This window comes from Marmota flaviventris, chromosome 9 (genome assembly GCF_047511675.1).
Source record: "Marmota flaviventris isolate mMarFla1 chromosome 9, mMarFla1.hap1, whole genome shotgun sequence".
NCBI lineage: Eukaryota > Metazoa > Chordata > Mammalia > Rodentia > Sciuridae > Marmota > Marmota flaviventris.
Genome location: NC_092506.1, coordinates 60130130 through 60155932, shown reverse-complemented (window position 1 = coordinate 60155932; position 25803 = coordinate 60130130). Strand labels below are relative to the sequence as shown.

The 25803-nt window shown below is 41.3% G+C and overlaps 2 protein-coding genes and 1 non-coding gene across 5 annotated transcripts in view; 2 read left to right on the top strand and 1 right to left on the bottom strand.

The window, feature by feature from the left end:
* The window catches only part of Stim1 (stromal interaction molecule 1), a 215694-nt gene extending 195418 nt beyond the window's left edge, over window positions 1–20276 (top strand). For 2 of the 3 annotated variants that reach the window (XM_034636606.2, XM_071616436.1), the window contains exons 8-13: window positions 9264–9431; window positions 9936–10036; window positions 10302–10537; window positions 11860–11952; window positions 14091–14157; window positions 18391–20276. In XM_034636606.2, the coding sequence (XP_034492497.1) occupies window positions 9264–9431; window positions 9936–10036; window positions 10302–10537; window positions 11860–11952; window positions 14091–14157; window positions 18391–18907 (1182 nt within the window). In that variant the 3' untranslated portion in view covers window positions 18908–20276. The remainder of the gene's footprint in view (window positions 1–9263; window positions 9432–9935; window positions 10037–10301; window positions 10538–11859; window positions 11953–14090; window positions 14158–18390) is intronic. The other variant, XM_027942482.2, reaches the window with a different exon arrangement.
* Window positions 4173–4245, bottom strand: Trnaa-agc (transfer RNA alanine (anticodon AGC)). The gene has a single exon. It is a non-coding gene; the product is annotated as a tRNA-Ala (tRNA).
* Window positions 20277–21147: 871 nt separating the features above from the next.
* The window catches only part of Rrm1 (ribonucleotide reductase catalytic subunit M1), a 35635-nt gene continuing 30979 nt past the window's right edge, over window positions 21148–25803 (top strand). The window contains exons 1-2 of the mRNA XM_027942641.3: window positions 21148–21606; window positions 24856–24944. Of these exons, the coding sequence (XP_027798442.1) occupies window positions 21588–21606; window positions 24856–24944 (108 nt within the window). The 5' untranslated portion in view covers window positions 21148–21587. The remainder of the gene's footprint in view (window positions 21607–24855; window positions 24945–25803) is intronic.

The following is a 25803-nucleotide window of genomic DNA, read 5'->3' as shown; positions in this document are numbered from 1 at the left end:
GAATACAATCAATAACTTAGACTTAACTGACATAAGTAGAATATTTCATCCTTCAATGAGTGTATACATGTTCTTCTCAGCAGCACATGGATCTCTCTAAAACAGACCATAAAACATGCCACAAAACAACTTTTGGCAAATATAAAAAAGTAGAGAGATTACCCTGCATTCTTTCAGATCATAATGGAATGAAATTAGAAATTAATGATAAAATAAGAAATAAAAGCTACTCCAACACTTGGAGACTAAATAATATGCTACTCAATGAACAATGGGTTGCAGAAGACATCAAAGAGGAGATTAAAAAAAATTTTAGAGGTGAATGAGAACACAGATAAAACATCAAAATCTCTGGGACACTATGAAGGCATTTCTAAGAGGAAAGTTCATTGCATGGAGTTCATTCTTAAAAGAAGAAAAAGTTAACAAATAAATTACTTAATAAATGACTTATATCTCAAAGCCCTAGAAACAGAAGAACAAATCAACACCAAAAGGAGTAGGATACAGGAAATAATTAAAATAGAGCTGAAACCAATGAAACTGAAACAAAAGAACCAACTGAAAAAATTGACAGAAACAAAAGTTGGTTCTTTGAAAAAATAAATAAAGTTGGGAAACCCTTAGCCATGCTAATGAAGAGAAACAGAGAGAAAACTCAGATTACTAACACACATGATGAAAAAGGAAATATCACAACAGACACTACAGAAATACAGAAGATAATCAGAAATTATTTTGAAAACTTGTACTCCAATAAAATATAAAATATTGAAGGCATCTACAAATTTCTAGAGTCATATGATTTGCCCAAATTGAATCAGGATAATATACACAATTTAAACAGATCAATTTCAAGCAATGAAATAGAAGTTGCCATCAGAAGCCTACCAATCAAGAAAAGCCCAGGACCGAATGGATACACAGCTGATTTCTACAAGGCATTTAAAAAAAGAACTAGTACCATTACTCTCCAATTTATTTCAGGAAATAGAAAAAGAGGGAGCACTTCCAAACTCATTCTATGAGGCCAGTATCACCCTGATCCCAAAACCAGGCAAAGACATATCAAAGAAAGAAAACTTCAGACCAATATCTCTAATGAACATAGATGCAAAAATTCTCAATAAAATTTTGGCAAATTAAACACAAAAACATATCAAAAAGATAGTGCACCACGATCAAGTGGGGTTTATCCCAGGAATGCAAGGTTCATTCAACATACGGAAACCAATAAATGTAATTCATCACATCCACAGACTTGTGATGAATTACAATAAATGTAATTCATCACATCCCCCACAGGGTCTGGGGATGTGGCTCAAGCGGTAACGTGCTCGCCTGGCATGCGCGGGGCACTGGGTTCGATTCTCAGCACCACATAAAAATAAAGATGCTGTGTCCACTGAAAACTGAAAAATAAATATTAAAAAATTCTCTCTCTCTCTCTTTAAAAAACAAAGAATCATATGATCATCTCAGTAGATGCAGAAAAAGCATGACAAAATAGAGCACCGCTTCATGTTCAAAACACTAGAAAAACTAGGGATGACAGGAACATATCTCAACATCGTAAAAGCTATCTATGCTAAGACCCAGGCCAACATCATTCTAAATGGAAAAAAATTGAAAGCATTCCCTCTAAAAACTGGAACAAGACAGGGATGCCCTCTTGTACCACTTCTATTTAACACAGTTCTTGAAACACCATCCAGAGCAATTACACAGATGAATGAAATTAAAGGGATACGGATAGGTAAAGAAGAACTCATATTAGCACTTTTTGCCAACAATATGATTCTATACCTAGAAGACCCAGAAAACTTCTAGAACTAGTAAATGAATTCAGCAAAGTAGCAGGATATAAAATTAACACACACTAATCAAAGGCATTTCTGATATCAGTCACAAATCCTCCGAAAGGGAAATGAGAAAACTACCCCATTTTCTGTAGCCTCAAAAAATAAATAAATAAATAAAATACTTGGGAGTCAACTTAATGAAAGAGGTGAAAGACCTCTGCAATGAAAACTACAGAATGCTAAAGAAATAAGTCAAAGATGACCTTAGAAGATGGAAAGATCTACCTTGTTCTTGGATAGGTAGAATTGATATTGTCAACATGATAACATACGGACAAAAGAAGTATACAGATTTAATGCGATTCCAATCAAAATCCCAATGACATTCCTCATAGAAATAGAAAAAGCAGTCATGAAATTCATCTGGAAAAATAAGAGACTCAGAATAGCTAAAGCAGTCCTTAGCAAGGAGAGTGAAGTAGATGGCATCACTATACCTGGCCTTAAACTAAACTACAGAGCAACAGTAAAACAAACAGCATGGTATTGGCACCAAAATAGACTGGTAGACCAATGGTACATAATAGAGGACACAGAGACTAACCCTCATAATTACAGTTATCTTATATTTGACAAAGGCACCAAAAACATACATTGGAGAAAAGATAGCCTATTCAACAAATGGTGATGGGAAAATTAGAAATCTATATGCAACAAAATGGAATTAAACCCCCCTTTCTCACTCTGCTCAAAACTCAATTCAAAGTGGATAACCGACCTAGGAATTAAACCAGAGACACTATGTCTATTAGAAGAAAAAGTAGATCTAACACTCCATCATGTCAGATTAGGCCCCAACTTCCTTAATAAGACTCCTATAGTGCAAGAATTAATATCAAGACTCAAATGGGATGGATTCAAACTAAAAAGCTTCTTCTCAGTAAAGAAACAGTGAGGTGAATAAAAAGCCTACTAATTGGGAACAAATTCTTACCACATGTATGTCAGATAGAGCACTAATCTCCAGGCTACACAAAGAACTAAAACATCTAAACATCAAAAACAAATAACCCAATCAATAAATGAGCCAAAGAACTGAACAGACACTTCTCAGAAGATGATATACAATCAATCAACAAATGTATGAAAATATGTTCAACATCTCTAGCAATTAGAGAAATGCAAATCAAAATTACTCTAAGATTTCATGTCACTCCAGTCAGAATGACATCTATTAAGAATACAAACAATAAGTATTGGCGAGGATATGGGTAAAGGGCACACTCATACTTTGCTGGTGGGACTGCAAATTGGTATAGCCAATATGGAAAGCAGGATGGAGATTCCTTGAAAAACTGGGAATGGAACCACCATTTGAGCCAGCTATCTCACTCCTCGGTCTATACCCCAAAGACTTAAAAACAGTATACAACAGGGACACAGCCACATCAATGTTTATAGCAACACAATTCACAATAGCTGAACTGTAGAACCAACCTAAATGCCCTTCAGTAAATGAATGGATAAAGAAACTCTGGTATATATACACAATGGAATATTACCCGTATTAAAAGAGAATAAAATCATGGCATTTGCAGGTCAATGGATGGAGCTGGAGAATATAATGCTAAGTGAAATTAACCAATCCCCAAAAACGAAATGCTGAATGATTTCTCTGATTCATAATATGCTGGGGGCAGGGGGATGGGAGGATTAAATGAACTCTAGATAGGGCAAAGGGTAAAAGAGGTGGGGGGAGGGTAAGGGAGGGGGTATAGGGGTAGGAAAGATGGTGGAATGCGATGGCCATCATTACCCTAAGTACATGTATTGAAGACATGAAGGATGTGATTCTATTTTGTGTACAACCAGAGACATGAAAAATTGTGTAATATGAATTGTCATGCATATATACCAAATTAAAATTTAAAACAAATTAAAAAGGCATAGAATGGCTAAAAAGATTAAAAAACAAGACTCAAACAAACAAAAAAAGATAGAGGATACATGCTAAGCAAAATAAAGCAGGTGTAGGTATATTAATACCAGACAAAGTATTCTCTAGGTCAAGAAGTATTAATAGAGACAAAATGGATATTTTATAGGTAAATTCAGTGTAATATATAAAAACTCTTCATTTGGATGCACCTAATTATAAAGTTTAAAAATATATAAAGCAGGGGCTTCGTTGTGGCTCAGTGGTAGAGCGCTGGCCTAGCACATGCCGGGCGCTGGGTTTGATCGTCAGCACCACATAAAAATAAATAAATGAAACTGAAGGTGTTGTGTCCAACTACAACCAAAAAATATTTTTTAAAAAATATTTATTTTTTAGTTGTGGTTGGACACAATCTTTATTTATTTATTTTTATGTGGTGCTGAGAATCGAACCCAGGGCCCCGCACTTGCTAGGCGAGCGCTCTACCACTGAGCCACAACCCCAGACCCCCCAAAAATATTTTTAAAGAAAGCAAAAGTTAAATGCACTAGTAGAGTAATAGTCAAATTCATAGTTAAAGTTAGAGATTTAAATGTAGCACTTTTGATAATGAACAGCTAAAACATCAGTAAGGGTATGGAAGTTTAAAAATCATGATCTAAGCTTCCTATGTATGTATATATTAGAGTGAATCTCACCATTATGTTCATCCACAAAACACTAATTAAAAAAACTATAAATAAATAGCAGAAAGATCAGTAGAGGGAAGGGAACGGGGTAGGGAGGAGGGGAGGGAAAAGGGGGAAGTATTGGGAACTGAATTAGAACAAATATATTCCATGTTTATATAATCATGTCTAAAATGAGTCCTAATGTTATATATAACTAAAATGAACCAATAAGAACTCTCAACAAGTACTTATGAAAAAATGATTAGTAACAATGAACATAAAACATTTAACAGCATTTTTTGAGGATTTATGTATCTCCTAAAATATTGCTTCTGCTCAATTTTCTCCCTTTCTGAGAATTCAGTATTTATATTCAGTCTTTTAGGTGTATTTTACATGTAATTTATGTTCAGTTCTATTTTTTTTTCCTCTTTTGCTTTGATTTGGCTATTTTCTGTTTAAAATTTGTCATATTGGATAAAAAACAAATTCCAATAATACACTGTTCTTTTGCTATATTTGAGAGAATGACTGGAGATTGAACACATGGGCACTTTACCATTAAGCTACATTCCTAGTACTTTCTATTTTTAGTTTGAGACAGGATTTCACTAAATTGCTGAGGTTGTCCTGGAACTGAGGTGATCCTCCTGCCTTACCCACCCGAGTCACTAAAATTATAGGTGTGCATCACTGTGCCCTGTTCAATCTGAGTGTTTTTTATTTTCTTCCCCTGTTTTTGTGGTGCTAGGTATCTGAGTTCTTTCTTTATTTTTTACTTTGTTAATTTTTATTTTGTGTACTGGGTACTGAGCCTAGGGGTCCCTCATTACTGAGCTGCATCCCCAGCCTTTTTTATTGTATATTTTAAGACAGGCTTTCACTAAATTGCTGGGGCTAGCCTTCAACTTGCAATCCTTCTGCCCTCCTGAATATCTTAGATTACAGGCCCACCATCATGACCAGCTCCTTTGAATTCTTTCTTTTCTTTTTTTTTTTTTTGGTACCAGGGATTGAACCAGGGGTTCTTATCCTCAGCCCTTTTTATGTTTCATTTTGAGACATGGTCTTTTTAAGTTACTTAGGACCTCACTAATTACTGAGGATAGCTTTGAACTCAGATCCTCTGGCCTCAGCCATTTGAGCCGCTGGAATTATAGGTGTGCACCACTACAACCGGCTTCTTTGAATTTTTTAATCTTATATTCTGCTGTTTAACCCATTTAGTAGGTTTAAACTTTCAAATATCAATTTTTCTTTACTCTTCTATCTCCCTGTCCAAAATTCACATTCTTCTATCTATTATGACTATCTTTTCCTATATTTTCTTTAACACATCAGTATGGTTATTTTAAAATACTTGTCTAGTAAACTCTTACATCTGGATCATTTATGTGACTGCTTATTTTTCCTCCAGATTATTGGTTGTGTTTTTCTTCATCTTCTTAGGTGTAATAACTTATCTTATTAAATGCTAGATGATGTGTATAAAAAATAGAAGATCCAGATGATTTTACCTTCCATCATGTATAGGTGTCAGCTTTTCTCCTGTTAGGTTTGTTTGGTGAGGCACGGATCACCCTTTGACAGAGATGGAGCTGCGTTGGAGCTGGGTTATAGTTTTACAAGACTGAGTCTAGCTCTGATTTGTCTCAGTTTCATAGTCATGTCCTGAATTTTTATTGAGAGCTAGTAGATTTTTTTCACCTTAGCCTTGAAAGTCTATAAGAGATTCAGTTCTCACAAAAGGTTTATTTCTCTGTGCCCCAGTGGTGTTCTTCTGTATGGCCCAAGTCTGATTCTCAGCCCTCACCTAGAATCATCAGATGCCTCCAGGGAAGATATTGATGTGCAATTGTTAATTCACCTTAAAAAGGCTTTTTTTTTTTCCTTTCTGGATTTTGTTAATCTAATCTGGTGGTTCTTAAACATTTTGGTCTTAGGACCACTTTACTCTTAAAATCATTTGGAACTTAAAAGAACATTTTTTGGGGGGGCAGGATTGTTGATATTTACCCTGTTAGAAATTAAAAATGAGAAAATTTTTAAAAATTAATTCCTTTAAAAGAACTATACTAAACCCCTTGCCTTTTAACACAAATAACATATTTTCTGAAAAGACTAAATTAAAAAAAACAATGAAAAATGACTCTTTACAAATTTGCAAATCATTTAAATGTCTGGCTTAATAGACTGTTAGATTCTTACATTAGTGTCTGTATTCAGTCTGTGATTTCAAACATTATATAGCCCCTGGAGAACTCTGCAGTTCAGTTGTGAAAGACGACGAGTGAAAAAGATAATGTGTTAGTATTATTATGAAAACAGTGTTGATCTCATGAATTCTCTGAAAGGTGCTAGGGACACTTGGAGGTCCCTGGATTATACTTAGGGAACTGTGGACCTACTCTTAATCACTTCTTCGGCTCTCAGATATTTTAAAAAATCCGATTTTCATAATTTATGCACCTTTTTTCCAGATGTTGGTTCAGAATTATTCTTCTACCATGACCTGTTGCATTAATCTATTCTTCTACTATGAGAAATGGAGAAGTCCTATGAATGGTAGTAATAAAGCCCTGTGGCAGTGGAAGTCTGGTGATAATATTTAAAATATATACTTTAGTAGTTATGAACTTGGGCTGCCATATTAAAATGACCTGGGGAGTTTTTAAACAGTTTTGAATGCCCAGGTCAATGCCCAGATAATTAAATGAGAATTTCTAAGTTAGGGGACAGGTATCTGTATTTTAAAAGTTTCCCCATGTGATTAAAGTGTGTGACAATATTAAAAACCATAGGTATAGAATAAAAGAATAGGACTTGTGCACTCTGACTTGCCCATCTATTGTCTTCTTTTCCTCAGGCATTTGTTACTTATGTGTTGAACAGTGTGTCTGTCTCTGTCTCTCTGCTTCTGATATTCTTCATTTCCCTATTTAATAGTTATTTCTCTCATTAAACAAACAGGTTTTTTAGCCTGGTGGGCCAGCCTCCCAGGATGATCACATTTTCCTATATTTACTCTCTTTTTTTTTCTCTTCTCCCTCCATTCTTCCCTACTTAGTTTATCCTGTTCCTTTAACTCTTTTATTTATTTATTTATTTAAAGAGAGAGAGAGAGAATTTTAATATTTATTTTTTAGTTTTCGGCGGACACAACATCTTTGTTTGTATGTGGTGCTGAGGATTGAACCCAGGCCGCACGCATGCCAGGCGAGCGTGCTACCGCTTGAGCCACATCCCCAGCCTCGCTTTAACTCTTTTAAATGTACAAGTTGATCATAAATTTTCAGATTTGGTTTATTAGCCTCTAAGATATCTGTTCTTCATTTTAAATCCATAAAACCAGGAGAGGGGCATTTTACAGTTTTTTTTTTTTCCAAGATCCTAAATCAAATGAAGATTGATGCTTTCACTGGCTCTCACAGGAAGAAAGGTGTCCTGTCCTTTACTAAGACCCTCCTGGCCTGGGTTAGGCTGTGGGATACACGGCCTCAGTGGCTGAAGTTGGAGATTATGAGACTGTTCTCAATCTTGAGCACTCTGGGATTCTGAACAGCTGAAGGTTAGCATCCAGCTGGGAGAGTTGGGGATCACTTATACTGGTAGCCTGAGTGAGATAGTAAGGAATCCAGTGTATGTAATGTGTGTGTATACTTTCAGGCCTTTCACACTTGTGTGCTTTGTGTCAATCTGCCTTATTGTGTGCCCCTTATAGAGAAAGTCAGTGAGGAGATTTCTACTTATACATTGGTTCCTTCATTTCTGGACCTCTGTTGGCATTACCTAAGTTAGGTATGGGAAAACTCATTTTCTTTCCATCTCAGAGTACTTTTCAAAGACTACCTGCCCTGTTTACAGAGAGATCATAGACTTCGGATGTAGGCTTGAAATGACTTTGGAGAGCTTTAAGGCTAATGTACTCCTGGGTTAGGAATCATCTGACATGATTTGTTTACATATCTTCCACAAAAAATAGCCCACTCTCTTCTGAAATCACCCCTTTACAGATGGTTTGGATTTGTATGGAAGAAAGGTTCTACTCCCATAAATTAAGATCTTCTAAGAAAACACAAGGTCACACAGCCATCAAGTGACAGACCAGGGACCAGAACTAGATTTCAGATTCCCAACTGAATACTTTTTCCCCCCTTTTTTATTGGTGCATATTAATTATATAGAAGAGTGGCTTCCACTGAGGCATATTTGTATATGCATATAACATAAAATGATTGATTTTACTCCCCAGTACCTCTCCTTACCTTCCTCTACACTGATGGTCTCTCTTCTACATTCATGACATCCTCTTCCTGCCCTACCCCACAACTTCCAGATATGAGAGAAAACAGATAGTACTTGTCTTGAGTCTGACTTTCTGAGTCTGATGGTCTCTAGGTTCACCCATTTTCTGCAAATGACACAATTTCCTAACCAAGTACTTTCCTGCCACGTTGTGCTATTTTGAGGCCCAAGCATAGATCCTAACTCTTAGTAAGGTGATGCCCCAAGTGACCTGTTCCTGAAGAGATTAGGGAAGATACATGATGAGGAGTGTCAGCTGATGTGATAGAAGAGTACCCTAGAATGGGAGCAAAAAATATCTCTTTGAATTCTGGTTGACCCTATTGACTGTGTGATCTTGAGTAGGTTACTTTCCTTCTCTGAGCTTATTTCCTTATACATGAAATTGAAGAACAATGCTTGCCCTTTCTCCTTCCTGAGCAAGTTGTAAGGCAGATAAAAGCTCGGAATTCTGAAGCATCATAGAGAGGTGTTGGAAAGGGTATCAGTAAACAAAGAATCAGTAAAAAAAAAAAAAAAAACCCTCACATTCTCTTGTTTGTATAGGTTCGGGAGGCCTTGAGAAAAGCAGAGAAGGAGCTGGAATCACACAGCTCATGGTATGCTCCAGAGGCCCTTCAGAAGTGGCTACAGCTGACACATGAGGTGGAGGTGCAGTACTACAACATCAAGAAGCAAAATGCTGAGAAGCAGCTGCTGGTGGCTAAGGAGGGGGTAAGACCTGCCCTTCTGTGGTCCTCCTTCTGCCCCCTTCTTACCTCCCCACCCTTCTCTGTTTTCCCAGCCCTCTTTCTCTTCTTTGCCTCATCTTATACCTCCCTTTGGGCAAAGAGATATCCTGTGGTGGGTTCTATTTCTTTTCCTGATGTACAGCTCCTGATAATGTCCTAAGCTTCTGGAGGAGGGAATAAGGGTGTATGGGTACACCCTCCTGCCTTCTGGGAAAGATGAAGCAAGTGGAAGCAGGTAGAGGGAAAGGTCTCCCAGGCCCAGGCTGTTGTTTGGACAGAGGTTCTCCTTCCTGACAGGGAATCCTTTTGCTTCTTTCCTCTTTTCCTTTATTCCCTCCCACTGCCTTCATTTTCCCTTCCCATCTTTCTCTTCCTTGGGTAGCCCAAGATGTGTTAAGAGAAAGGGAACCCAGTCACAGGAAGCCCTTTCTCATTTCTTTCAACCTCTAATCCTGCTCTCTTTAAGCTGGGGGCCTCATCTTTGCAGGCTGAGAAGATAAAAAAGAAGAGAAACACACTCTTTGGTACCTTCCATGTGGCCCACAGCTCTTCCCTGGATGATGTGGATCATAAAATCCTAACAGCTAAGTAAGTAGCACCAGTTATCAACTCTGGCAATGTCCATACTACCTTTAGAATTTGAGGGCATATAGAGCTTCTAATCCATTTCCTTATGGGGGAGTGACAGTTCTGCTCTCCCACCCTAGGCCTGATTCAGCTCCCACCTTGTTTATAAGTTTATTGGGTTTATAATTCACACACATACCTCCAGCTTGTTTCTCTGAAAAGAGGCCTCATTCTTTTTGGACTCCCATCCAGTCCATGACTATAGTTGTCTTTTATTTGTCTTCAGGCAAGCCCTGAGCGAGGTGACAGCAGCACTGAGGGAGCGCCTGCACCGCTGGCAACAGATCGAGATCCTCTGTGGTTTCCAGATTGTTAATAACCCTGGCATGCACTCACTGGTAGCTGCCCTCAATATAGATCCCAGCTGGATGGGCAGTACACGCCCAAACCCCACCCACTTCATCATGACCGACGACGTGGATGACATGGATGAGGAAATTGTGTCACCGTTGTCCATGCAGTGTAGGTGACCTCATTGGTGGAGTTTGAGGAAAGGAATCTTTGATACACGCTGAAAAGTCCATGGCCTCTGCTGGGCTTAAATAGCACATGGGATGGATAACCAGGGAAACACTTCACCTCATGACCTTGGTTAATAAAGCACAATTCACACCAGGGTTTTTTTTTAAATTTTTTTTTTTTTAGAGAATTTTAATATTTTTTTTTAGTTTTCGGCGGACACAACATCTTTGTTTGTATGTGGTGCGAACCCGAGCCACACGCATGGCAGGCGAGCGCGCTACCGCTTGAGCCACATCCCCAGCCCAGGGTTTTTTTTTTTTAATAGTTGTCCTTTTGATGGTTTTTCCTTGCTATTTGCCCTGTTTGTCCTGGGCTGATTGTGTTAAATGTGTTTCTCTTCATTCTTTGTTTTCCTATTTATCCTCCCTCCTCTCCCCAGCTATCTACTTTTATAAAAATAATTTTCTTTAGGGATTTTGATTCACTATGAAAAATGGCATTCATTTCATTGCATTTATTTATTTTCCTTATTTGTAATTGCTAAAACAGATGAATGGAATGATGTTTCTCTTCTCTTTGCCTTTTTGTGGGAGGCCCCATTAAGCAACAGTCCCTTAAAGTGATATACCTTTAAAGTCTCCCAGCTGGGAAGACATTTTTGCCCAGGAGGGACCTCCTACACAAGCATGTCTTGCTTTCCATCTGAGCTCTTGAACCTCCCCATTCTCTGTCCTGGGCCTTCCCTCTCCCTTGCAAGTGATGAGAGTGAGTAGAGCCACGGCAAAAGGAACAACATTCTAGGTGAATTCCTTAGTAAATGATGGGACTTTTCCTTTATTGACCCACCACTGAATTTTCCTTTTGGATGAGAGGTTATTTTAGTTAAACATAATAGGCCTTATGGTAAAGCTATTGTGGCACCAGTTCAGGGGGAATGGCAGAAAGCCATGGCTTGTTTAGGGACTCACTTTCAGAAGGCTAGATCCTTTCCTTGGGCTGGATCCTCACTCTAAACAAAATTTATTTGTAAATTTCGCAGTGATACTTTGCCCCTAGCCAAGTCTCTTTGTCTCCCTGATCTGGTATCTCATTAGGATTTTAGTGAAAGGGCTACGAAGATTTGGATCATAGACAGGTAGAGCTGGATCCTGCCTTGACAGTTTACATGTTCCTATGTTCTACAGGTTGAAAGGGACCTTAATTAGCTCTGAGCGATTAATCCATGCCCTGTCCCCAGCTTTTCCCATCTCTCATTGATGGGCAGGCTGAAGCCCTCCATAAATCAGATTCTCTTCTCCTTTTGGCCTGGGTGTTGACCCTAGATGCTGCCTGGCTGATGGGGCGTAGGTTCAGTGACCGCTCTCTCTGCTCTACATCCGCCGGCTCGGATGATCAGTCCCTCTGGAAATACCCCGGTTTGAGGAGCCCCTTTGGGGCTTTTGTTTTTTCCAACTTTTGGGACTAAACCAACACTCCTACCCCCATGGACCCCCTTTCCTGCCTGCCTCACATCCCTGCTTGCTCCCTTTGTCCCCTCAGCACCATCCTTACTAACTGCAGGGAGGGGTTCGGGGGTGAGAAGAATCAGCCTGCTCAGCCAAGAGCTGGAGAGAGAATATTCATAGTGATGAAAATCTTTGGCTCTCCCTTCAGCCCAGTGACACAGGTATTTTAGTTGCCTTTCTTCCAGCTGGGCCGGGAGGGAAAGAAGGAAGGAAAAACCAGGCCTTTCTTTTTTCTTTTTCAGGTTTCTCACCTCCTTCCTGTTTCTACCTTCTTCCTTCTTCTTCCCCTTCATATTATGGGCTTCCTTTTTCTCTTCAGCCTCTTTCTAATGCCTTGAAGGCCACCAGCCACAGAAGCCCTGCCTTCCAACTCTCTATCACTATGTAACTGTGCTTTTTCCTAGAGTCCCTTCCAAGGCTTCTGCCACCCTTTTAACCTGGGCCTTTCTCACATCTTCAGGAGAAATCAGGGCAGCTAATCTCTCAGGGTGAAGGAAAAGAGACAAAGGTCTACATTTATTTTTCAGTTTGAGCTGGGATTGAGCCAAAGCTGGATGCTCTGGCACATTCGTAAGTTACTGGTGTCCAGCTACCCCTTCACTGGGCATGGTGGTTTTCATCTTCCAAGAGCCTGATTAGCAGAATTGATCCAAGAGATGGATCATGGTTGTTTACATGCATATTAGAGAAATATGTAGAGTAAAAAAGGGTAAATAGTAGTATCGAAAAGGCATTCATAGTCTCACCATAGCTGAGCACTTGTTTTTTTAGTCTTTTATCTGTGAAAATTTTAAAACAGTGAAGGTAATGATAACCACAACCATTTATTGAGTGCTATGATCTATGATAGGTATTTAAAGATATTACTTTGAAGTATCAGAACAACACTGCAGACTTTTACAAATTATGAATTGAAATGAGATGTAACTTTTATAAGATCAAGCTAGAAGTGGAAAGGTCTGGTCTCAAACTCTAGTGTTTTAAAACCAAAGTTCAGTGTTATTAAATATACTTTTTTCTTTCTTTCTTTCTTTTTTTTTTTGGTACCAGGGATTAGATCCAAGGGCACTTAACTACTGAGCCACTCTTTTTTTTTTTTTTACGTTGTCTATTTTTAAGTCTAGGTCTCACACTAGGTTGCTTACAGCCTTGCTAAGTTGCTGAGGCTGGTTTTGAACCTGTGATCTTCCTATCTCAGGCTCTTGAGTTGCTGAGATTACAGGCATGTGCCACCATGCCTGGCTACATATGCTTATTATTTTTTTTTAATCCTTTTTCTTCCCCTGAGCATTTCAACAGGTATTTTTCTGTTTTTAAAATCTCACTTTTTTTTTTTTTTTTGGTACCAGGGATTGAGGATTGAACCTACTTAACCACTTAACCACATACACAGCCCTTTTTGTGTTTTATTTAGAGACAGGATCTCACTGAGTTGCTGAGCACCTTGCTTTTTGCTGAGGCTGGCTTTGAACTTGCAAATCCTCCTGTCTCAGCCTCTTGAGCCACTGGGATTACAGGCGTGCGCCACCACACCTGGCATGAGTCTCACTTTTAATATCCCTATAGTATATGTATTCTTGTTTTCCCATTGTCCTACCTTTATGTTTACTTTCGTACAATTATTAATAGTGATCTGGTGAAAATGTTTGTGTGTAAGTCCTTGTCTAAGTTACAAGTTATTTCCTGAAGTTGGCATTCTGAAAAGGCTGGTTCTTAGTGCTCTCCCGGACCTTGCTCCAAATTCCTGTTCTACCCTTCCCTGCCTATGTCCTCCCACTAACTGCCTTACCACCTCCCTTTATAGTGACATTGGTCTTAGGTCTCCTTCCATTGGAGTTCCCACTAAAACTGACCTGGGCACTTCATCTTCAATTTCCCATCCTTTTAGGACCCCTGGTGGGAGGTTTTTGGGAGGTGGTACCCCATTCTTTAGATTGGGCATCAAAGACCCAGAGTGATCTCCAGCAGGCATTTCTATATGGCCACCTGCTTGCCTGCTGCCCAAAGGGAATTGGCCCTTTCTCACACTTTCTCCACTCTCCTTGCAGCCCCCAGCCTGCAGAGCAGTGTCCGGCAGCGCCTGACGGAACCACAGCATGGCCTGGGATCTCAGAGGTTGGTAGAGGGCGAGGCTGGCCACTTCTTGACGAGCCGGGTCTCTCTGCGGCGAATGCGCAGCCTTTCATCTGGACAGTCTTTCAGTTCTGAAGGCCTCGGGACCAGCCCACCATCTGCCTCTGCTTCTTCTTCCTGTTCCTCTTCCACTACCACCACCATCACCACCGTCCATGTCCACCCTATTTATTATCCCCACAGCACTTCCGATTTCCTCCAGATGGATCCCTACCCTGACCCACCCCCTTCTGACAGCACCGCTGTGATGCCTGGGCATTCAGAGAGCTTGGGGTATCAGCTGTCTCTCTTCTCTTTCTTCCTTCCCTTCCTGCTGCTTTTACCTTGGCCTTTGCCTGTTGGCTGCTGCTTGGTCAACTTTGGGGATGTGTGCAGTGGGGAATTTTCTCCTTGTCCTGTTCTTTCCCAGCTGTGGGGCTCCCTTTTAAGATCAGAAATTTCCTACACCTTTCTTCCCTTCTCTGTGTGGGGTTTGCTGATTCTTCCCCATGATCCTATAGCACTTTTGCCTAAACTATGTTCTTCTACATGCATTATAATTCTCAGTGGGGCCCCTGCTTCCTTTACTCCTTCAATAAGCATATATCGATGTCTACTCTGTGCCAGGTTCTTCTGGACATGGGGATTCATTTTTAGATGATAAGATACAATTCCAGTCATCATGAACTACAGTCTGATCCATGAATAATTATGGAACAGTCTGATAAGTGCTATGGGGGTGTTGAGGAAGAAGGAGTGACTAACAGTGTGTACCTTGGGGGAACGCTTCACAAAGGAGATGACATTTGTGCTAACACCCTGTTTACAGGGAAGAGAAAGTATTCTAGGCAGAGGAAACATTATACGCAGAGGCTAGAACGATGAAAATCTCAGAAAAGCTATGGATTTTGGCTTTTACCCTTTAGGAGATAGAGAATGGCAAAAAGAGTTTTAAAAGAAAGAGAATTGATCAGATTTGCTTTTAGAAATAACATTTTTAGTGGTTTGTATGTAGGAAGAAAAGGAAGAATTCAGAAGTCATTGTAGTAGACCACTAGGGGAGGTAATCAGGATCTTGGGATGAAAAGAAACAAATAATTTGGTAACTGACTAGAGAGGTAAAGGAAAGAGAGGAATGTAGCATGACACTTTGTTTCAGCTTCAGTGATTGAATGAGTCTTGAATATGTTTGGAGGTTTTGGACAAAAGTTGGATAGGTATTAAAATACTCATTTTTCAGAGCAGAAAGTGAAGGTTCTGAAAGGTAATGTTCCCCAGGTCCCACAGCTAATTGGGAGCAGAGCATAGACTAGAACTTGGCTTTCCATTTCAGGAGACTCTGTTGGATACATTTATCTTCTCTGCGGTCTCAATAATGAACAGGAAAGGAATTGATGAAAAACTTTCTCCTGCAGCCTGGTCTGGCATCTGCAGGAACTTTCCCTGCTAATACTTCAAGAATACCAGGCTAAGGTCAGAAGTAGTATAGCCTTGACTTCCTGGAAGAAGCTTAGGGGACCCTGAGAAAGTCTTGCTATTTGGAAATATCTCATATTCCTGAAGTGATTTTGGCCTAGTCCTGGATGTTTGTTGCTTTCTTTTGGTCCTACCTCACTCTGGATACTCATCTCTCTAGCTCTAACCCTTAAGACTCTGGAAAGTTATCTATGAGGGATCTTCCTTTTTTTTGTCACAAAGAGCTGCCTATCTTCACTTTCATCCTCATTTTCATCCAGAAGCCTAGAAAGGGAAACAACTCTAATACAGATGGAGAGGACTGAATTGGGTTGGGGAAGCTAGGGGATGCTGTGAATCTCATGCACCAAGGCCTAAGCTGAGGGCATTGGGGATGAAGGGGTGGGAGAGCTACCTGCATCCACCTGGCCTGTTCACTACTTAATTTTCTTTTGCACCATGCACCAGAGGATCATCTCTAAAGGCAAACAGGCTCTCTAGTAAGGTTAGTAACATGGGATGGGAGTCCAAGGCAGTCTAGCCTTTGGGGAGGGTCATCCTGGCCTGAAGGGTTTCAAAGATTGAGGAAGGGAAAGTGAGCCTCCCTCAGTGGGCTTTATATTTATTTGGCAGTCTTAGCTTTTAGAAGCATAGAAGGGTGGGAATCAAGACAAAATGGGACTATGAGCCAGAAGTGATGAGACTGGGAGACCCCCAACCTTTTGACCTTTTTTCTTTGGTGTTAGAAAACTAGGCTCTTAGGACATTACCTTCTCAGCTTAGAAGATCTCTAGTCAGTGTGGTTGCTCCTTAGAATTTCTTTAGCACTTTTCCAATGGATTATATATGTATGGAGAAGGCAGGGTAGGGAGAAGATCATTTGGGGGCTTAGCAAAACAAGGACACATTTAGATAGAAGCAAGGACCAGTGTCAGATATATAAAATCAAATGAGAGACTAAATATTTGTGAATACTAGATTATGTGGCTAAAACAGTATTTGTAGCATAAAAGCTAGAAATGGAATAATTTTCTGCTGTCCCTTGAGTCTGGAAGATACTACTAGTCCATGGGGTTGCTGCTTGATTCCTTGATAACTAAACCTATGATAGCTATGAGTTAACCCCCTGTTTATCTACTAAAGGGACCTGGTACCCTCCCTAACTTGTAACTATTGGCCTTCTCCTTTTGGGGTCCTATGATGCTCTCCTCTCCCACTCAGATGGATTCCTCTCCTCTCCTTTGCCTCTCGGAAAGCAGAAACTGGGTTCAGAATTGGTAGGGAATCCCCATATCTACCCTTTTGTCTATAGAGGCAGATGCAGTGGCATCTGGAATTGGTTTATATTCTGCCTTGAAACAGCCAGCCCCTTAAAGGGTCTCAAGCTCCTGGACTAGACTCTGTGTGTGCATGTCCATTGTGCAGTGGCATGTTCACATAACTCAGCCTTGCAAAGAAAGCCTCTTGTGACTGGCCCCCATATGGACCTCCCAGCTTGACTGGCCTCATCATCTTCATTCCCACAGTACTTTATATATTTTCAAGTGTTTTTCCAGTGTTTTTCATCCTCCAAACAATATTTTTAGATGATTAAACTGGTATTTTCTTCATTGGGCCAAAAGTGAGGACCAGCAAGGTTAGATGACTTGTCCAAGATCACACAGAGGAGTCCAGAGCTCTTCTGAACTCCTGCTCCTTAAAGGCCAACATACTGTCTTTTCTATGCCTCTCTATATTCTCCCTGTCAGCAGAGCTCTGAAACAGACCCCACCCTTCCTGCTCCACCATGCACTTGGTGTTGAACTCTATAACACTTCTCTGTGATCTCCTTTATATCCTGTGAGAAGGTAGGAAGAGACAGCAACTTGGCCTTTTGGTGTGGGTGAAGGATTGTTTGCAAGGCTTTTCTAACTTCTCCTCCCTAGCCTGGGTCAGGACCATTGACTGCATGTGCTGTGTTCCTTGGGGCCTGGCCCAAACTGGATGTATTCCAGGGCGTGGCAGGAGTAAGTGGGGGAGGAAGGCATGAAAAGTGGTGACTCAGAACAACATGTAGGTTCTATGTTAGTAGAGGACTGAGTCCTAAGAAACCTAGCCAAGGCTGGGTGAAGTGGCACATGCCTGTAATCCCAATGACTCAGGAGGCTGAGGCAGGAGGCCAGCTTCAGTAACTTAGTGAGACCTTATCTCAAGAAATAAAAAGAGCTGGGGATGTAGTTCAGTGGTAGAGCACCCTTGGGTTCAATCCCCAATACTTGGGATAGAGGGAAGAACATTAGCTAGCTATGGCATCCAGAGGAGGTTACCTGTGGGGTTTAAGCCTATGGGTGCAACAGTTTGGACCTTTGAATTCAGCAGGGATGGGGCTCAGGTATTTAAAAGCCCTTTGCCTGACAGATGATGGTATAATGACATTTGTTTTTGTTTTGTCCACCTCTTCTCTTCCCATCACTTTTTCCTTTCTTTCTCCTCCTGGTGGTTCTTATTTCTACCTGCTTCTCTTTTTGCTTTTCTTCCTTTACAATTCTCATATTTTCCTGTCTCTTCTTCAATCTACTCCATTCCCTATTTCTGCCTCCTTTGTATCCTGTACTAATGGCTTATTCAACTTCCATTACTCATTCCTCTCCTTCCATCTGCCTATTCATCCTATTTCTCTCTCCTGCCTCCATTTTCCTACCCTGTTCTTGTCTTCTTATGTTGTCCCTTTCTCTTCTTCACTTTTTCCCATCTCCCTATCCTATATATGTCCTTTTCTTCCTCTCGTCCCATTTCTTGCAGGGATTTGACCCATTCCGATTCGGAGTCCTCCCTCCACACGAGTGACCGCCAGCGTATGGCCCCCAAGCCTCCTCAAATGGGCCGTGCTGCAGATGAGGCTGTCAATGTGATGACTTCCAATGGTAGCCACCGGCTGATTGAGGGGGTTCACCCAGGATGCCTGGTGGAGAAACTGCCTGACAGCCCTGCCCTGGCCAAGAAGGCATTACTGGCGCTGAACCATGGGCTGGACAAGGCCCATAGCCTGATGGAGCTGAGCCCCTCAGCCCCATCTGGTGGCTCCCCACCTTTGGATTCTTCCAGTTCTCATGGCCCGAGTTCCCCAGACCCAGACACACCATCTCCAGTTGGGGACAGCCGAGTCCTGCAGGCCAGCCGAAACACACGCATTCCCCACTTGGCTGGCAAGAAGGCTGTGGCTGAGGAGGATAATGGTTCTATTGGTGAGGAGACAGACTCCAGTCCAGGCAGGAAGAAGTTTCCCCTAAAAATTTTTAAGAAGCCTCTTAAGAAATAGGCAGGATGGGGGTGGCAGTTGTGAGACAGCTTGTCCTTCCCTGGGTCTTCTGCCTTCCCTTCCTTCGAAATATCTGGCCCCTAGATTGGGGCATTGAAGGTCTGGCCCAGGGGCCTGGGTACTGTACATACCTGCTGCCTCCATCCTCGGTCCTTCATCATTATTTATTAACTGACCACCGAAGCCTGCCTGCCCTGCTTCCCTCCCAACCGTGGGCTGCTGCTGTCACTCCCTCTCCACTTCAGTGCATGTCTTAGTTGCTGTTCCTTCAGCTCCCAGCTCCTCTGGGGTCCAGCTTCTGTCTGCTGTCCCATTTTTGAGGTTTGGTTTTTTGTTTCTCTGTCTCCTGCTTTCAGGCTCCTCCCTCCCACCATATCCCAACTTCCCCTAGCAGTTGTGGGGAAAACAGGAGGAATAACTTCTGACACTCGTGCCTCATATCTCTTTACCCATGTATAGTGGTTCTGTTGGCCCCTGACTGGGGCCAAGGGCCTAATATGTGACATTTGTTCTTTGGGAGTATGGTGGGCTGAAGAGAACCTCATGCTGGAGCTCACTCAGGTCTCTAGGGATCCATAGGGGAGTGAACCAATTCCCAGAGAACAAGTCACCAGAGTTTTGAAGAGAGGCCAGGCTAGGGATGGACTGGGAGAGACCTCTCTTAGTTGGAGGAAGACTGAATGCCAGAACCATGGGCTATAAGGCAGTCACCTTTTCTCTCGTTGCATCCACATCTGCCTCCCTTTACCCTGCTCCCCCATACTGTAGGAGTGTTCGTCTCTAAGAGGTGCTGCCTCAAAGCATCCCCAAGTATACTCCTTGGGCTTAAAACAATTGGCTTCCCTGGCTATGGGAACCACAGTTGTAACAGAGGGTTCTTGTGGAGCCCTGGAGCTGCTGGACAAGGATGTTGCTGTATTTGAACCAAAAAGACAAAACAGTTTAAAACAAATCTCCTGAATTTCCCAAGTGCCTGCACAGCATACTCCCACTTAGACCCCATTTTCATATTACTGCATAGCCTGGGCCAAAATGGACACAACCAATTTGGGGAAGGGATGGCAAAGGGAGATGGTATATGTGAAGGCTGTTGTGTGATCACTTCCCCCCAACCTTTCCATCTTCTAGACAACTCTCTCTTTTACCTGTTTTTGCTATGGCTGTAAAAGTATTTTTCCCCTATGCCCCATTCTGCCATGCCTTTATCCTGGGATCCTATTTTGGGCCTGGGGTGGGTGCACCTAGGGCTGGTCTTAGGAGGGTGCTAGGCTCCAGACTGCCTTGTATCCCCTGGACACCCTCACATGGGTTTTTCTGTGTTATTTCATAAGACTCTTTGAAGTCCAATAAAGCATGTAGGAGATTTTAACCTCTGTTGGTTTTGACTCTCATTGTATCTTTGTGGTTTAACAGACAAGAGATGAAGAGATTATTTTACCCTGGGAAAATGAAACGCAAAAGCACATACCTGAAAGCAATCTGGGTAGTTATGTACTAAATAGTTAATTTTAACTTCAGATAAAAAGTAACTTTTTGGAACAATTATGTCCTATGCAATATTTGGGGCATAGTTTTATTTCTTAAACCTTGCCAATCCTATTTCTAGGCTGTCATGATCCTATAGCTTCACCAATGAGGACCTATGATTTGGAAGTACTTCATGGGGAGCTTGGGCAACATCTGGAGAGCAGTGAGGAACGAATGAGAGGTCGTGGAAGCTTTTAGGGGAAGGATGCCACAGACAGATTTCATAAAGATGAGTTTGTGTAGCCTAAAACAGAAGCTTTTATATCAGCCTTGTATATAGTAAGACTTTCAGGTCTTCTTACCATCTATGTTCAGGCCCAACGCCATCCGATGTTCACAAGGCAACAACTGCTTTATTGCTCGCCCTCTCTTTGCCACTGTCCACTTGAGACCTCAAAAAGCAAATGGGTCATGGCTTTGCTTAAAAATCTCGCAGGGTTCCCAATTCCTAGCATGGCTTTCCTCCAATTCTTGAGAGTCCGGCTTCTCGCCGACCTGAGACCCTTGACGCTCCTGGCTGTCTGGCCACGGATGCTAAGCTTCAGCCCACGGCGGTTTGGGGGACTATCCTAACAGTCGAAATAAAAAAAAGTGTTCTGGATGGTTGGGGTTTTGTTGAGATTTCAAAAATACTTACACTGCGTGACTAGGCGGGGCTCAGGAGAAAGAGGAGTGGGGCCGAGTCTGGCGGGCTTTATGTTTACGTCAGACCCCAGGGCCTCGGACTCGGCTTTGCCCACACTCAACATGGCGGCGGGAGAACTGCGTTCCCGCCAGGCCTCCCTCCGCTAATGTGGCCGTGGGAGGGGAAACGTCTCCTGTTGCCCATGATCAACATGGCGGCTGCAGGGCGAAACTGACTTCCTGGAGTCAATTTCTGCCAATTCGATTCTGGGCGTGGGCGGTGTCGACGACGTCATACAAGCTGCGTCGCGCTGCTTTGCGCGTCATTGGTGGCGGGAGCGGGAAGGAGTTCGGATTTTTGCGCCTCTGCACTGGTGGGGAAAGTGCTGTCTGCGCCCAAGTTCTACTCTCGGTGCCTGAGCAGCTTCTTGGAGCCAACCCTTCACACTCTGCCACTGTCTCGATCCTGCTGGCGTTTTGGAACTGCCGCCCGGTCTCAGATTCCTCACCACTCCTGCCACTAGCTGCAATGCATGTGATCAAGCGAGGTGAGTGAGGGGTCCGGGGAGGCCGCGGGTGGGTGAGGAGGAAGATTGGGGACGTGGGCTGCTGCTGCCCAAGCACTTACCCTCTCCCGCCGGCGGGCCGCCCGGCCGGCTGCTGCCGCTTCCCGCCCTTCCCGCCGCGGCTTCCCGCCCTGTCATCCAACACGGCCTGTTTCCCGTCTGTCTCCTCCGTCCTCCTTCTGGGCTTCGGTCTGCACTCCCTCAATTTTGTCATCATTAACTTCTTCCAAAAGTATCACTCCTTCCTGGCATCGAGTGGTTACTGTGTGCGTCAGCGTTTTATAGGCATTTTGTTCTTCCTCATAGCGTATGAGATAGCAATCATTGGCTCCACACAGATGAAGAAACTCAAGTTCAGAGAGGTTTTGATGACCGACCCAGTGTCCCCCAGTTAGTTCATGGCGAAGTCAGGGTTCGGACCCATACCTGATAAGTTTTACTTGAAAATGAAAACATGAGGTTGGTGACCTGCCCTAAGCACAGGAGAAAACGAGGAAAGAATGGACTTTGACCTCTAAACGGGCACCTGTCATTTTCCTTGTCACTTTTGTGGTAAGAGGGTGGACGTGTGGGGTAAAAAAAAGACTCCAGACATAGGCAGCACTCTAGAGTTTGTCCTTTGAGACATTGTGTTGCCCTGTGTCCCAGTAGCAGTCCCAGAGGAGAGTTTGTGACAGAGACTGTCCTGTTTGAGACAGGAGATCAAAGAAAGGGGGCCAAGGCTTCTTCTGACAGAATGAAAGAACCCAGGAGGGATTTGCATTCTTTTCCAACAGTTATTTCCTGTTAGATTTGCTGTATTCCTTCTTTGTGCCCAGCTCTTTGCTAAGCAGGTAATCTCTGCCTCAGGAAAGATTGGAAAAAACAAAACAACACATAACTTAAAACAGAGAGCCATATGAGAGGTAGGAACAGATTTTTGAGGTCAGTCTACTTGCCTTTTAAAATAACAAAGTTATTTAGAAATTGTAGGAATTTATTAAATACTAGTTGATTGGGTGTTTCTGTTTTGTCTTCTAGGCTGTGAGCATTTCAAAGATGGGGACTGCTCACATTTAACACAGGACCTGCCATGAATAGGTGCTCACAGAATAAACGGGATATGTAAAAATGTAGGATGCAATGATTGCTGTGGGTAGGCAGTTGATTTTCCTGTGTCCAGATTATTTTAACTACAGCCTAGAGATGGAGAGGTGGACAATGGTGGCCCATCTTCCTGTGTTTAGTATCTTGATACATCAGTTTTTGAACTTCTTCAGGCCCCCATTTTGGCTCATGAAACCAGGCACCAAAATACAATAGTGTAATTATTATTATTTTATTTATTTACTTATTTATTTGTTAGTGGTACTGGGAATTTAACCCAAGCATGCTGTACCTCTGAGCTACACACCCCAGACCTTTTTTATTTTTAAGACAGGGTATCACTGAGTTGCTGGCCTCAAACTTGTGATCTTTCTTTCTCAGCTTCCTGAGTCACTGGGATTATCCAGTGTGTACCACTGCATCCAGCATTAGTGCACTGTTTTTGGTCTGTGCCTGCGGTTGAGAGATGAACATAGTTTTTAAACCTTTAGAAAGAAATATTTGAGTTTGGTCGTAAGATAAGTCAGTAACAAAGATAAATTGAGAATTTATGGACTTAGATGACCAGAGTAGGGTAATAACTATGATTTAATAAATATTTAATAAAGGCTGAATTTTTAACCTTTTAACTCTAGTTTAAAATACTATAGTTTACAAGGGATTCTACAGTAAGCACCTTAAAAGACGGGACTTATTTTGTTTCTCATTCCCTTAGAGAACAGTTTAATCTGGATGACCCATGCTCTATCTAGACTCAGCCATTTTAAAATTCAGTAAGCCTTTTTTAAAAAAACAATTTTTTGTAGCTGTAGATGGACACAATACCTTTATTTATTTGTTTATTTTTATGCGGTGCCAGGGATCAAACCCAGTGCCTCACTTGTGCTAGGCAGGCGGTCTGCCACTGAGTAAAAGTTTTTAATATTTGAAATGTACTTAGATTTGATTGTTTTATTATTTATTTGTTTATTTACTTATTTATTGTGGTCCTGTGGATTGAACTCAAGGCTTTGGGCAGGGAATACCAGTGGTCTGCCACTGAGGTACACCCTCAGCCCTATTTTCTATTTTTTAGTGTGCATAGGTTTTGTCAGTTTGTTTTTTCACCTCTCTTATTTTTGGCATGCCAGTGAAGTCACAGACTAACTCTTATAGTTTTTGTTAATTTTAATGTAATTATTCAGAGGACAGCTAGCAGTTGTTGTCTGCCCAGACACTATGAGGGAAATGACAAAGGGAAGAAACAGCTTTATCTTCAAAAACTTGAAGTTATAAGAGATTTAGGAATAATCCATAGGAAAATTGTTAGATAACAGAAGGAATATTAGTTGAGTTTTTCTCATGTTATCTGGAGCTTTTTTTCCCTAATGAGAAATTAAGATTAAAAAATAAAAGTTGAGAGCCATTGCAATAAATGACAGAGTAGCTAATTGAGTTATAAACTGTGCTTTGAAATTTAATGTAGTGTTTTCAAAACTTTGGATTGTAACCCACAGTAAAAAATTCATTTTACAGCTGGGCATGCTGGCACATGCCTTTAAACCCAGTGACTCAAGAGGCAGAGGCAGGAAGATCACAAGTTCAAAGCAAGCCTCAGCAACTTATTGAGGACCTAAGCAATTTAGTGAGACCCTGTCTCAAAATAAAAAGGGCTGAGGATGTGGCTCAGTGGTAAAACTAAATCCCTAGTATAAAAAATACGTTTCCCATAAATGAATATGTACAGTGTTTTTATATGTATATAAAACTGAAACAAGTTGATAAACTAATAAAATAAAAAGAGCTGGGGATGTGGCTCAGTAGTAAAACACCCCTGAGTTCAATCCCCAGTATGGGTTGGGGGCGGAGATAATTCTGGCTACTATATAGGATAAAAGGGGAACGTCATTTGGAAAGTTAATGCAAGAATCCATCAGCATAATGTAAGGAAAGGAAAGACTTTCCGAATAGAATATTTGCTTTTTGAAGATGATCCCCCAAAAAGCAAAGGCAATCTCAATGAACGTCTGAGTGGTTTGAATCCTTTCATTTGTGAAATAGCATTTCATGTTGGCTAATTTTTGAAGTTCACATATTAATTACATTTGATTCTTTGACATTGCCATTGTAATAAGTTCTAACATGACTTATGGTTTGGTTCTTCAGATGGCCGCCAAGAGCGAGTCATGTTCGACAAAATTACGTCTCGAATCCAGAAGCTTTGTTATGGACTCAATATGGACTTTGTTGATCCTGTAAGTATATAAAGTTTATATCTTGGGATCCTTGATTCATGTAATTCTTTCTACTTGTCTTTTATCTCTGGCCCTTCAATTACCTGATATACTTTGGCTATTCTGGCTATTCCTTTGGATATAAAATGTGAATTTATTGCTTAAAACTTTTTTTCCCCTTAATTTTGGTCCTGTCCTGTGAGTTCTTAAGTTTTCAGAGAACTATGAGTGTGAATGAATAAAGGGGAAAACTTGTTGTTAGCATTTATGATCATGGATTTTCTTGAGTACATTACTTTTTTTAGAGTGGCAAAATCTGTGGTAAAGCTTGTTTTTATTTATTTATGTATTCATTCATTTATTTACTTTGATACAGAGTCTTGATAAATTGTTGAGGGCCTCACTAAGGTGTTGAGGCTGGCTTTGAACTTGCAGTCCTCCTGCCTCAAATCTCCCGAGCAACTAGGATTACAGACATGCAACACTGCACCTGGCATAAAAGTTTTTTTTAAAATTGTGGTCATTTGGATAGAAACTGGTTTAAAATTTCTTTTTTAAATCCTTATGGAGCTGGTAATGATGGTGCATGCCTGTAATTCCAGCAACTCAGCAGGGCTAAATCAGGATTGCCAGCCTCAGTAACTTAGTGAGGCCCTGTCTCAAAATAAAAAAGAAAAAAGAGAAAGGCCTGGGATGTGGTTCAATGGTTAAGCACTGGTGGTTCAATCCCCAGTACTAGGAAGAAAGGAAAAAAAGAAAGGAGGAAGGAAGGAAGACTTCATGGCCACTATTTAAATTAAGGAGAACAAACTTTGTCAGAGATTAAAGTTGAAATGTTTTTGTAATTTGCGAAGTGCTAAAGAAAGAGTAGTCATTTTAT